We start from the raw sequence: 14,457 nt of genomic DNA on the forward strand, positions 1-14,457 counted from the left end.
ACACTACATCGCACTATGCATTATCGAAATATTTCTTTCCAATTGAAAAAGAAACCAAACACCTCTTATCTACTGTTACCTCACTTCCCTTTTTCAACCAGGACAATTTGTATGGTTTTAGATGGCAATCAGTCTTCAACAGAAGCTTCTTAACTTCATCCTATGACACCACATTCTCGCAACTACCATTGTCAACAATAACCTTGCAAACATGTTCCACGACCATGCATGTGGTATGAAAAATATTGGTTCTTCACCAATCTTCTTCAAAGTCATCTTTTGGAGCAAGCAAACTTTTTCTGACAACAAGAGTCTCGTGCCCATCTCCATACAAAATCTCGTCTTTATTGCTATCATAAAATACAAGATCTCTGATGTTGATTTCTTCTACTGTTTCATCTTCAATTGAGAGATTCTTACCCGTTTTGCTTGCAGGCTTTCGACAATCGATCGCTCGATGACCGGGCTCCCCACATCTAAAACAGCGAATGTTGGAGTTGGAACTCTGGCCTTGCATAGGTTGAGGATTAGGACAAGGTTCTTGAGGATGAACTCCTCGTGTATTCTGATCTCCTCTTGGTGTAGATCTGGTATTGCTTCAAGTTTGCTGCTTTTCTACAGTCAAGGCACGCTGGTAGGCTTCAAAAACCGTCCAGAGGGAGTGGAGACTAAGGACGTCTTGTAGGGATTGCCGCAAACCACCCAAGTATTGTGCCACCAACTGCTCTTCGGTCTATGACAAGTCGTTTCGAGCAACCAATTGGTAGAACTCTTCGGTGTAATCATCAACAGATTTCGCACCTTGTCTCAGCATATGAAGCCATTGAATCGTTTGGGTGTATCCAAAGGGTAAAAAGTGTCCCTTCATCTTCTTCTTCATTTTCTCCCAATCACAGATCTTTGGCTTACCTTGTCTATCCCGTAATCTCTTCAATTGCTCCCACCAAGCGAATGCACGACCATTTAGCTTGATGGCGACAAGCTTCATCTTTATGCGATCAAGAACTTCCTTATAATCAAAGATCCGCTCTACTTCGTGTAGCCAATCAATGAAGCCTTCGGCTTGTAGAGTGCCAGAAAATTCTAAAAGCTCAACTTTGAAGCCTAAGTCTTCATATCGGTGTTCCCAACCACGCTGTTCCCGACCCAGTATAGGATTATGATACGGGTTCTCAAAGCTGGAATCTGAATCGCGATCATCCATCTCGCGATCTTTTTCCAAGTTTTGCGCCGCTAGACTCTGGGTTAACTCTACCACCTGCCTCTACAAGTCTTCAATCGTCACGTTTTGTACATCACGTTTATGGTAGGAGACTTCCTCATTTGGAACCTGTCCACGCCGACCACGACCACCAGCCATGCAAGCTGATGAAAAGTTCACCCCAAGAAGACGCTTAAGCTCTGATACCAACTGACGCCGGGCAGAACTAAGATTGTTCTGATAGCATATGATAGCAGCAGAAACTATGAATTGAATATAGAAAAGGGAATTCAAGAAGAGAGAAAATAACAGATAACCCCTAATTGCCGCAAATAAGCAAACAGAGAAATAACTCAGAAAGACTTAAAATTTAATTGATACTTCAAAACTTGATTGAAAAATAACAAAGACTAGATGTCTTTATATAGGTTAGGTACCTCTTAATTTAACAAGGAAAATGAAAAGAAATCCTAATTGGGAAAGAAATTTGAAATCTTAATGAAAAGGGAAAAACCTAATCCTTATTTGAAAAGGAAAACTAAAACACACATGCATAAAATAAAAAAACTCAATCCTCATTTGAAAAAGAAAACTAAAAAAGCACACATGTATAAAATAAATCCACCCTAAATTCAATCTAGCTTCTCCTGCATCAATGGACCACGGAAGTGGTTCGACCACCCCCAGACCGACCGGTCTAGGTGGCTCTTGGGGGTGATTTCGGTCACCCCTATTTTGCACTTTGTGGGTGGCCGAACCACCCCCAAAGGCCATGGGAGTGGCTCAGTCATCCCCAAACCGGATACCCCCATTTTACCCAAAGGGGTGGCTCCTCATATTTTTTTTTTTTCATTTTTTAAAGCTTTTATTTTAATTTAAGTTTTTATTATTTTCAGTTTTTTTATTTTTATTTTTTTAATTTTTAATTAGGCATAGAGGTATTGACGTAGACTTCCGTCAATTTTTAAATAGGAAGTTGGGCAGAGGTACCATCTACAATATAAAATGAACCACAAAAATCAAAAAATAAAGTCTTTAAACAACGTTGGGCCAAAACGTATATGACTCTATAAATTATTTTAAAACACGGTTTTCATATACAAAAGTAGTAAGAAACAACAATAGGAAGTATACTGTCTAGAGTCTAGACTCTGAATAGGAGAAGGTTGGTATCAATGTCCTCCGGAAGCCTACCCCGAGAAGGGAACTTGGGAAGCAGACTGGCAATGTACTTTGCCGCTTCTAAATAAGCTCTGTATTTACTCATCTTCTTAATTTGTTCAGCCCCTCCATCGCCGGAAGCTTTAGAATTGTCATCTTCTATGTTTACTGCATGCATGGAATTGGCCAACGGTAAGACGTGAATTCGAACGTTGCAATTGTTTTCCTTCCCGAGTAGCTCCTTCAGTGCCTTCTTCTTAAAACCCCAGCTTCCTGTTCTCCAATTGAAGCGGTACAAAGGAAGGAACCGTTGCCCATAAATAGCTACAAATTCCACTGCAGCTAAAATAAACTCAAACTCCTCCTCCGACATGTAGTAGGGAAAGCTGATCCTAGTCCATCCGGGTTTTGTTCCAACGTAGCCCTATAAATTAAAGGTAAGGAAAATCCTGCTCAAAATCATGATACTTTTTAGAGTTTCGCAGCAGGATTTAGAGATTATTTACCTTTAAAATAGCAGCTCTGAAGGCAAGTGAATGGGTGTCATCTACATTAAGCAGGGCTTGACCATAGGGTCCAGCACAAGCGCACCCACCTCGAGCCTGGATGCCAAAAAGGTCATTCAAGAGTGATGCAACAAATGGTCCATGAAGAGGCATGTCTCTCTTGTTCCCAGTCTCTTCCCACATGTTAAGCGCCCCCCTTACCTCTCTGCCATTTTCTTTGGGGTCAGCCAAGGAGGAATTTGAAGTACTGTAAATGAGGAAAGAAATGATAGCTTGTCGCTTGGTGCTTGTATTTCCTAGAATCCAAATGTTCTCATTTGGGAGAAGCCTCTGAAGCGCTCTCTGTATGTAGGCTTGCTCCTGTTTCTCAATCACTTGGTAATCAATGTATTCCTTTACCCAGAAAGCCAATGCTGCTCTAACTGTCTGGATTATTTGAGGAGTGCCACCATTTTCCCTTTCTTCGATGTCCTCCAAGTATAGTGTGTCCTGCAATTGACATGAAGTTTTATCAACATTTTCTGCTTAGAACTTTTTGGCAATTTCACTGGAATTGTTCATGGGTTGGTTAAGGGGTGTGCTATTTCAGTTTGGAGTTGATTTTAAGGAGACAGAATTATCCAAATTACCTTTTCATTTAAGCCGTTGACATAATTAACAGTTCCACCTCCACAAGTTGATGGTGGAGAAGATTTTAGCAGATAGAGTGCATTGCTCATCAGAAGAATGCCGGGCGATCCGGGGCCACCAAGAAACTTATGTGGGCTAAGGAAAATGGCGTCATAGCCATCTATCTCCCCAGACCTCATGTCAATCTCCACGTAAGGACCGCTAAACACATTAAAATTTCAGGACAAAGAAAATTAGCACCTTAATTCCATAAGATCAGAAACTTATGCCCCGTTTGTTTCGGCGTAAAATGGTTTCTGAAAAATAATTTCGACATTTTCTGGTGTTTTGTGGGGGCAAAGATAATAGTCAACGGAAAAATTATTTCCGTTTGACCAAAAATACTTAGTTAATTTCATAAAATGATTTACTTTTTTTAAAAATGTAAATCATTTTTTCCAAATGGCAGACGCAGTCGACTTTCACGCTAAAACAGTCATCCATCGCCAGATTTCAATATCGATTGGTGTCGGAATCTAGAAATTTCTGCAAGAATACAACGACGTTTGGCCTCTGTCACCGGATTCTGGCCAATACAGCCGAAGTCCGGCCGAATCTAGCAAATCTGTAGGATTCCGGCTAGTAAAGTCGGAGTCCGGCCTGATCTGGCCAAGATCCTGCTAGGACAACCAGAGTCTAACCAAATCTAGCCGAAATCTGGCCAGATTCTGGCCATACAGCCGGAGGCTGGCCATGTTAGGCTAGATTCTGGCGAATTTGGCCAAAATCTGGCTCACCGAAATCTGACGACGGCGACCAAACGTTGCCGAATTCCATTTTTGGTTTGCACGAAAAAAATTTCCAGCGGTGAAAAATGGAATATGGCAACGTTGTCGCCGTCACCGGAATCAAGCCTAATACAACCGGATTCCGGCTGTACTGGCCTGAATTTGGCCTAATACGGTCGGACTCCGGCTGTATGGTCGTAATCTGGCTGAACTCTAATTGTCCCGGCAAGATCCCAGCCAGATCCGCCCGGAATCTGGCCTAATACGACTGGTCTCCGGCTGTATGGCCGAAATCTGGCCAAATTCGACCGGAATCTTGCCAAATTTCAACCAGATCTAGCCGGACTCCAACTGTCCTAGCAAGATCCCGACCAAAATCTGGCCTAATACGGCTGGACTCCAGCCGTATGGCCGAAATTTGGACAGCTCCGGCTGGACTCCGGCTTTACTGGCTGGAATCCAGCCGGTTTGGCCAGATTCGGTTGAACTTCGACTTTATTGGCAAAATTAGCCGGAATTTGGTCGGCCAAAATTCGGCAACAGCGGCCAGACATCACCGGATTCTGGCAAAACTTTTCAAATTATGGCATCGATCAATTCCGAAATCTAGCATTGATCGACTATTTGAGCGTGAAGGTTGACTGCATTGTTTAAAAGAGAGTCGACTGCGTCTGCTGTCTGGAAAAAATGATTTAAATCATTTTTTGGAACTAACTGAGCATTTTTTGTCAAACGGAATCATTTTCCAATTAACTATTATTTTTGCCCTCACCAAACATCAGAAAATGTCGAAATCATTTTCTAAAACTATTTTATGCCGAAACAAACAAAGTATTCGTTGAAAATATTTTACAACGAAAATTGATTTACATCGAAAAAAAAGGGAATATAATAGCGAAATTAGCAACTTTTTTATGTACCTTGCTGCAAAATCAAAGCATACAAAGCCTCCATGTTGGTGAAGAAGTTTAGCAATTGCTCGTGTATCCGAATAAATTCCAGTCACGTTGCTACAAGCCGAAAAAGAACCCAAAATAGGCCTGTTTTCATTTTTGTATGATTCGAGTTGTAGCCGTAGAGCCTCCATGTCTAATAAACCATCGTCATCCAAACCAATCTCAACAACTTCAGCCAAGCTCTGCCGCCATGAAAGAAGGTTTGAGTGGTGTTCAAAAGGCCCAACAAAAACCACCCACCTTTCTTCCTTAGTGAGGCATTTTAGTACCCTGTCTCTCAAAATTGATGGCACGCCAATGCCCATTACTTCTTGAAGCCTTTTGATAGCTGCAGTGGAGCCAGAGCCGCAGAACAAGAGGGCATCATCTTCTCCACCACCCAAGCATTTCTTGATGTACTTGGATGCTTCATGCACCATTTTTGTGGTCCGGTGCCCCACGTAACTGTCACAAGTGTGGGTGTTCCCTATATATTCAGAGTGAAGTGCTCAAAAGTTGAAAAATATCTGACCAAATATATAAAACAAAAATTAATCGATAATGCTTGAAAATCATGAATCATTTTCTTTGACAGTTGGTTGGAGGCAAGAATATTTCAAGTCAAACATGAGTAAAGTAGTAGAGTCCCCACTTCATTATATATTATTTTCTCAGTCTGATGCAACGTAACTCTCCCATCCAAGAAATAATAATAACCCTCAACTACCCTTTGTACTACAAATTCTACAATGAATGTAATCGTACGCGTACCATAAAAGGGAAGAACATTGTCGGTGATAAAATTTTCTATATATCGAAGAGACCGGCCAGAGGCAGTGTGATCCGCATAGGTGAGTCTTCTTTTCCCGGAAGGAGAATCGATTTCTGCGTCGCCGCCAATGATTTGAGAGCGCAGCCAAGATAGTTTTTCCTCCGCCGAGTAGTTCAACGGGACACCCATTTCTAGCGTCCCGGAGGATTCAGAGCGATGGCAATGGTCATCGGAAGGTTGAGAAATGCATGGTTCGCTACGGTTTTGGCTGACTTTTTGAGCACAAACAGCCTCTCTCAACATGAGTTGCTCCAAATCCAACACGGGTTGCTCCAAATCCAACATGGGTTGCTCCAATTCCATGTTCTAAGAAAGTTAAATAAAAGATAAAGAATATTTGAAGATCGAAGAAGAAGAAGGAGGGTTGCAAGGAAGAGATGGATGGTATTTTGAAAAGAATGGAGAACGATTTCGTATGGGTTAACGTTATGTAATATATATTTATAATGTAGTAGGGGAATTATCAAATCAACAGCACATAGCACACGTAATATATTTTTTTATTTATCTATTCAGGTGGCGCCGCTACTGCGAACGGCCAAGATATGTATTTTGACTTATTGCCGCCGTTTTCATGCCGTTGGCTGAGGACGTGATTTGTTATCAGCCTTCAAGAGGTACCGTCCCCTGTTACTCCCTTTTCCTTAAAAAAAATTTGTTTTTTATTTAAAAATTGTCTCTCATATGTTTTAATAAAAATTAATTTTTTTAATATCGATGGGTGCTTAAACCGTCCCAAGCAATCATTTTCCCAGCCTTCAATTCCAAACACCACCGAAGGTGATTGTCTAAGAAAATGATTGGTGGGGGACAGTTTGCCGTCCCCCACCCGTCATTTTTTATTAAAATTATAATTTTTACTAAACAAGTGACCACTGATGTCTGATGTTGTCTAGGAAAATGATTAGAACAGTTTGACGTCCTCACCCGACATTTTTTATTAAAATAATATTTTTTAATAAAAAAGTAATCTTTTTTAATAAAAAACATTTTTTTAATAAAAGATAACGGACAGGAGACAGTTGACTTCGGTGGTCACTATTTTAATAAAAAATAATAGACAGGAGACGGTTTACCGTCCCAATGAATCACTTCTTGGTTGTCTAAGCCTTCGTATTAATTCCTGATGGAACATTTCAGGATAGAACTTTGGAATTGAAAGCGCTTTCAATTATTTTTTAAGTTAAATATCTCGTTGGTACTTGAATTTTTGTTTGGGTGTTGAATTTTTGAAATCAGAATTAATTGAATTCTTATTCTATTTGCGAATTTCAAGATTTAACTTTTAGAAAAAGTTGAATAAAATATAATTCATTTTTGAAAAAAGTAAAATCAGAATCATATACTATTTCCAAAATTCTGTATCTAAACAAAGTGTTTTTAAATTTAAAATCTCAGTTTTGTTTTGTATCATAAGTGGTACCTAAATTAAAGATAAAAACTCATTTGGTACCTCTGTTAGATTTTTCGTCTAAATTTTAACAGCTCGTCACGTCGGTTGACACGTGGTAAAAAAAAAAAAAAAAAAAAAAAAAAAAAAAAAAAAATATTTAAAAAAAAATTAAAAAAAAAAAAATTAAAAAATAAAAAGAAGAAGAAGAAGGGTGGCTTAGCTATCCCTCTTCTCTTTTCTTTTCTTTTTTTCAATTTTTTTTTTTTATATATATAATGTCACATGTCAACCTCAGCAATTAGCACGTGGTGAACCGTTAAAATTTGAACGGAAAATTTAAAAGAGGTACCAAATAGATTTTTATCCCTAATTCAGGTACCACCTATGACACAAAACAAAACTGAGGTACTAAATTTAAAAACACTTAAAATTCAAGTACTAATGAGGTATTTAACCCTTATTTTTATACTATTAGCTGGGGTATCATTAGTGTCAAGATTGTCATTAGCGAGGCTGGTCAAGCTATGACTCTATTGACTTGAGGGAGCGCTTGTAATTTCTCACCGTCTAGGCCTTTCTTGTCATCAGTTCCTAGTTAACAAACAGGTACTACTATAAACACGCTCAGATAGAGTAGTCACTCTGTTATATGATTATCATACAATTGAAATGACGTGTTAGTGAAGATCATCTATTGTTTTTTTCTTTTTATAAGCCATTACTAATCCAAAGACTGATTTTCTATTATGTCAACTTAGTCATATGACAGTCGTATAATAGTGTACTAAATAGCATTACTCTTAAAAAAAAAAAAAAAAAAAAATCTGTTTAGCAGACTCTTGTACAATTGTTATACACAACGTGACAGTAAAAATTAGCATTTTGATAAGCAATTTTTTTTTTTGCCTTACAAGTGCTGATCTAATAGTTATTTTTATTGTCAAGTTATCTAGTTGTACAAAAGTCTACTAAATAGCATTACTAAAAAAACAAAAACATTAGATGTCGCTTTTGTTGCCCAAAATGCTTTCCCCTAATTACTAGTAGGACAATCGGTCGTGATTTGCAAAGAAGGATAATGATTCTCTATAATTATTTGTTTGAAATCTAAACAATTCAGACAGGTGATATTGTGAGAGATTATTTATGAGACTCACCTGATCAGATAAGTGGTTGAACAGTTCAATTTTTATATGGTCAAGTGGGTCTCATAAGTAATCTCTCACAATTACTTTTTTAAATTATCTAAAATTCAAATAAATAACTAAAAAGAGTAATGCTACACATCATCCCCTTATCCTCCTTTTGTCCTCTCAAATTTGATGTGGCTCTTAAAATCACCATTGAATTTATGATAAATCATTATTGAATTTTGATCTAATGGTAATTTTAAGAGCCACATCAATTTTAAAATGATAAAAGGTGAACAAGAGAATGATGGGTAGCATTACTCAACTATAAAGAGTCTGATCCTGCAAAAATTGACAAAGAAAAGTGCCGTGATATACGAGGGACGAAACCGTCACCCAGCATGCTGCTTTTATTAAAACTTAATTTTTTAATAAAAAAAGCCCGGTGGACAAATCATTTTCCCAAAGCAAAACAAGAAAGGACTGGTCGAATGATGTCACCTTCTCTTAAAGCTTTGACAAAGAAGGATGAGCCAAAAAGGCAATCCCCACGGTATGCAAATCCATATGTTGAGAATTGGGACTGTACGATTAGAAATTAAACTACTAAATAAGTGAAGCTCAGCGTTTGAAAGCATTTGGATCACACGATGGTGCTCTAAGCACCGACAGGACTTGTTATTTTTTCATTACATTATTTTATATTAATTTTATAATAAGATATATAAGATGTGAGATGTATGTATATAAGATTCACATATATAAAATTTATATAAATGAGTATCGCACTCTATTTATCTTAATGTAGAGTTGATGTAGAGTAATGTAACGTAGAAAAATTATTTTTCAGCATTTAATTGGTTTTGACTTTTGAAAGCCTTTGACCACGAATGGGCCCTTGTATAGTTAATACCATTGAATCTCATTCTTTTTTTATCATTATTATTGTTTGCTGGTATTGTAATGGACTTAATTTAACTCCAAAGTCACAACAAAATTCAATCATCCTATTTCCCAATTCCATCCATCTGAGTATATTAGGCAAAAACTATGGGAATAGTATTCTCAATTTTATTTTGACCTTTCATTTGAAATGGGTAATATTTATTTTATTAAATTATATGAAGAGGATCTATTCCTTAATGTGAGGTTGAGAGCATTATCTCTCTCCTATTACCGAGAATTCAGACTAAAGCCTTCAAACATTTAACCGTTGGATCTTGAGCCATTTGATCTAAGCCATACGATCAATAGGAGTTGAGTGGTTGAGACTTTAGACTTTTGATACGAGTGCATTAACTCTCGGATGACAACTTTTTTAGAACTTTAAGAATGAAAAGACTAGAGACTCTTTTAAGACTATATATATATATGAACGAACTTATCAAGCTGAGTCAGGTTTTCACGAGCTTTGTTTATAAGCCTACTCTGAATCAAGCCAAGTATTGGCATGTTCAGCTCGTTTAATATACGAGCTTAAAAATATGTTCAAACTCTGTTCATTTAATAAACAACCGATCTCGAGTCAAGTTAATCCGACCCGAGTTCCAACATATTCACGAGTAGTTCTGTTCACTTACAGCTCTAATGTCGATAAATACCAATACACATGAATAAAGTATCACGGATAGCGGTGGAGGCATGGGAGAGAAGGGGCATGGCCTCGACTAAGGCCTTAAAAAAGATTTGGCCCTCCCAAAAAATTCTTGGCCTCATAAAAAAATAAAAATAAAAATAAAAATTACACGAACGTATTAAGCCTAAACCCAAACTAACCAACCCCCAACTTTTCTTTTTAAAATCTATATGGTGGTTTAGTCCCCCAAAAATAATTATATAAAAATTGTCTCTCACAACATAATCATGAAATAAAAAAGTACATGAAATTTTTATTTTTTAAGCACAAACCCAAAAGCTCATCATCTAGCCACCAAAATTTTCAAGGAAAAAAATTCATATGATGGCCCGCACCCCTAAAAATAATAGAATTATTTAGAATGGTTTCTTAAAACTTGACATGATACATTTTCACTCTATTTTCACCGAGAAATGATTGAGGGGAGACCTTTAACCGTCCCCTCTCACTCTCTTTTGAATAAAATTAATTTTTTTATTAAAAATAGGGTGAAGGGAGATGGTTAAAGGTCTCCTAAATCATTTCTCCTTTTCACCTACCCATTGCTTAAGAGCTCCCTTCGCTCTTCGGCAATTTGACTCTTTCTTTTCTTTTTAGCTTTTTTCTCTTCGATTCTTGAACGGCCACTTTTTATATGCAAAAAATGCAAAAGCCTAAAAGATACGTATTATAGAAGATTAAAGCTTGAGGGAACTCAATATTTGATAAACCATCTTCCTCTTCTACTTCTAATCTTTTTCTTATTTATCTTCCTCTTCTTTTCTTAGTTAATCTCATTATATTATGTTACTTTGACCAGGGTATAGGTAGAGTTAGCTACTATAGTTGGTAGCCTTGTGTAGCCAAATACTCCCGTAGATGAAGTTGTTTGTCTTCTTCTTCTTCTTCTTCTTTCTTTTTTTTTTTATTTTTTTTTATTTATGTTATGTGGGTAATATGATTTTTTTTAAAAGCACTTTTATTTTGATTGTTGATGTAATAATTTTGCTGTTTTTCTTGATCTTTTTTTGGTTACTAAAGAATTGGTTATTTGTTTCATTGTTTGTCAAATAAAAATTCTGATATCGAAGTAAGTTTGTAATTTTTTTTTATTTTTTTAATTTTTTTTTTGCATAACTTGTGCATAAACTTTTGTGAAGTTATACGAAGAATAGGGTATATCATTAATTTGTTTGAGAAAAAATTATTTACTAAGAAAAAATATAATATTATTTTATTAATTCATTTCCGAAGAAAAGAAAATCTCAACTCCACCCACTTGACAGATACTGCCACAACGAAACTTAGCTTTAAGGAGCCACCAAGAGGAGTCCAAGTTACAAATTTTAATTTGGGAAAAACTTCACTTACTCCTTTCAAATTGTTACAGGTTTTTTAATGTTGCTATACAATTATCAAAAGTTATAATATGGGTGTTTAATGTTTCTGCCCTTTTCAATCCCCAATTCCGTTAAGATTTTCGTTAACTACTAACATAATTTTAAAAAATGAAAAAAATTCCCCTCATTTATAAAGTTAAAAAGAAAAACATAGAAAAGAAGAAAAACTAATAATAAAAATAAAAGAAAAATACTGTAGATCTGGTTACCCATTGCTAGTCGTGGGTTTGGTGACCCACAACCAAGTTGTGGGTCCGCCCCCTTTTTTTGTTGTTTTTTAATTTTTAATTAATAATAAATTTATATTTTTATAAATTTTATAAGAGTATAAGAGACATTTCACTTGTAGGTGTTTGAGCTAGCGAAAAATCCTAACGGAACTGAAACATCGAATACCCATATTGCAACTTTTGATAATTTGATGATGATATTACAATACTCTTAACAGTTTCAAAGGATGAGTGAAATTTTTCCTTTCATTTGACATTGAGCATAGAACTTCGAGCTCTTTGCATAGGGAATAAGATCATCTCCATTTCATTTAATGAGATCCTATTCCTATTCCTCCAATTGAATGGCGTGGAAAAAAAAAAACCTTCACATTGAATTTTTCTTTTTTCTATTATTGAGAATGCTCTACCCCTCTCTATTTTTCTCAGCGTCTACCTCTCACTCATTTATTTGATAAATGCTTTTCGAGTTCAAGCCAAGCTCGAACCCCTTGAGAAAAAAAGGGCCGAGCTCGAACGTATGATTTGAAAATTTAATCGTGCTCAAGCCGAGCTCGAACTCGTATAAAATTTGTCAATCCGAGTTCGAACATGCGAAGCTCGGCTCAGCTCGACTCATATACATCCCTAATCAACAATATAAGGATTAACCTACAACCTTAACAGACATAAGCGATAATTAAATTACACTCAATCCTAATTAAAGAGTGGGGTATTACATGACCCACCCGCGGATAGGGGATCCCCTGCGACCTACATACCCCAATGCGGGAGAAGGTGGGTTGCAGGGGACCCCACACCCTTTCGAATATGGTTGTAGGGGTGGGGGTTCCCTAGGATCCAACATTTCCCACGTTGGCGTGGGTCACAAAGGGGACCGCCCTTCCTCCACAGTGGTCACGGAGGTTGGGGAGTCCTCTGTGATCCATTCCAACATGGAAGAAGATGGATCCTGGGGGATTTTGCCACCCCATGGCCACCTTTGTAAAGGTGGGAGTGGGTCGCTAGAAAATCTAACCACTACCCACAGAGGGGATTTTCTCTCATTGCCACTCCATTTTTTTCTTTTCTTTTATTTTAAGAGATATGTCAATATGAAAAGAATATACATGTCGGAATTGATAAGCCTTATGTGGCTTTTTGTAGACATGACAAAAACTTTGTTAGTCTTTTTTTACATTAGATTGATGGAATGATCACATTTTGATAGCTGTGAAAACCATGTGTACCAAATTTATCATTTTGTGAAAAGCTAGTAAGCCTTTTTGATAAATTAGAAAACCATATGGGCAAAAGAAAGAAACTAAACATTTATCTTTATAATATAAGAGCCCCAAGCCACAAACTATTTTTAAAAATTTTAAAAAAAATACTTCTTTAATTCTTTTAAAATTAAAGTTTTACCTTTTTTTTTTTCTTTTTTCTTTTTTTGTCTCCCCTTAATTAGTTCGCCCCTGATTTTACCTTTTATAAATTTTATACCATTTTTCAAGAAATGGCCATAAAAGTTCTGTCCAAAAATAAGGAAAGCATAAGAGGGGGAGAGAGAGAGAGGGGGAGAGTGGGCTTGTTTGGCAAAGACATGTACAGAACAGAACAGAATAGTGGGTTGTTAATTTTGGAATTAGTAAAAAGTAATAATGAGATATAAAATAAAATAAAAAATGTATAGAAAAGTGAAAAAGTTTTGGATTGTACTGAATAAAAAATTATTGATGTGATATAAAAAGTGAAAAAGTGGAAATGTTTTAATGTTGATTGATATTAAAAAATATGAAAAAGTGAAAAAATAATTATATGAACAATAACCCCACCATTCAGTATTGTTCCGTCACTTGGCAAACAACCCCATAATACTTTGTCCAATTCAAAATCTAGAAACTTATATACTTACAAAAATAAAAAATTAATAAATAAAAATCTAGATACTTGTCATTGTCAAAGTTGAAAGAACAAGGGGGGCCGCATGTAGTGGCAAGTGGCAACATCCTAATTAATTTGACTTATCAAATCATGCACAGTTGGATGGGAAAGACTATTTTTTATCTTTTATTTTCTCTTTGTTGTTTGAATTTGATCCCCATGTTTTTTTCTGTATTGGAGAGGGAAAGAGGGATTATGTATAGTTTTGTATTTGAATAATCTCATTGGAAGACAACCATCATCACCCAGGAAGATCATGCAGTACTCTTTCGTAAGCCTAACCTTTTTGACTTGTATTCAAAGCATACACATGTACTCAAATCAAATACCAGGGTCTTTCGCATCTCTAGTATGTCCTTACAAATTCAATTAAAGCTTGATTAATTGGGCCCCAATAACTCCAATTCTCCAATCCAAACGTGACCCGGCCTCCAAGTTCCTTCTTCTAAAATTAATATTAATTAATGTACCATTGGACATTTGGAACCATGTGTGCAATCAAGTGGTTGAGGCATAAATACATACGTACAAGAGCCCTAAGTAAAGTGAATTGCATTTGTTAGAGATATTGATATAGAAAAATGGTAGATTATGATGGATTATATAAATTAGCCCCCGGTGGTAACTGTTAGATTAGTTTTAGCTTACTGAACTCAAAAGCGCAAAGAATTAAAAAATAAAAAAAAAAATAAAAAATAAAAAACCCACTGAAAACCACTAAATATTTATAATTG

The 14,457-nt window shown here is 36.4% G+C and overlaps 1 protein-coding gene across 1 annotated transcript; it reads right to left on the reverse strand.

Moving 5' to 3' along the window:
- Positions 1-2,220: 2,220 nt before the first annotated feature.
- LOC133856668 (uncharacterized) lies at positions 2,221-6,399 on the reverse strand. The gene is made up of 5 exons (XM_062291726.1): positions 5,972-6,399; positions 5,186-5,687; positions 3,498-3,699; positions 2,869-3,357; positions 2,221-2,786 (listed from the first exon to the last, which is right to left on the reverse strand). The coding sequence occupies exons 1-5, from the start codon at positions 6,333-6,335 to the stop codon at positions 2,346-2,348; spliced, it is 1,998 nt and encodes a 665-aa protein (XP_062147710.1). The 5' UTR covers positions 6,336-6,399; the 3' UTR covers positions 2,221-2,345.
- Positions 6,400-14,457: the final 8,058 nt, after the last annotated feature.

The sequence above is a fragment of the Alnus glutinosa genome, chromosome 14 (assembly GCF_958979055.1).
Source record: "Alnus glutinosa chromosome 14, dhAlnGlut1.1, whole genome shotgun sequence".
In the NCBI taxonomy this organism is placed as follows: domain Eukaryota; kingdom Viridiplantae; phylum Streptophyta; class Magnoliopsida; order Fagales; family Betulaceae; genus Alnus; species Alnus glutinosa.

What these genes read in the sequence shown, in the direction of transcription:
- LOC133856668 (XM_062291726.1), bottom strand. Translation starts at nt 6,335, where the DNA reads ATGGAATTGGAGCAACCCATGTTGGATTTGGAGCAACCCGTGTTGGAT. An exon ending in CAATGTTCTTCCCTTTTATG is followed by an intron (nt 5,688 to 5,971) that starts GTACGCGTACGA and finishes CTGAATATATAG; the next exon opens with GGAACACCCACACTTGTGAC. An exon ending in TGCTTTGATTTTGCAGCAAG is followed by an intron (nt 3,700 to 5,185) that starts GTACATAAAAAA and finishes TAATGTGTTTAG; the next exon opens with CGGTCCTTACGTGGAGATTG.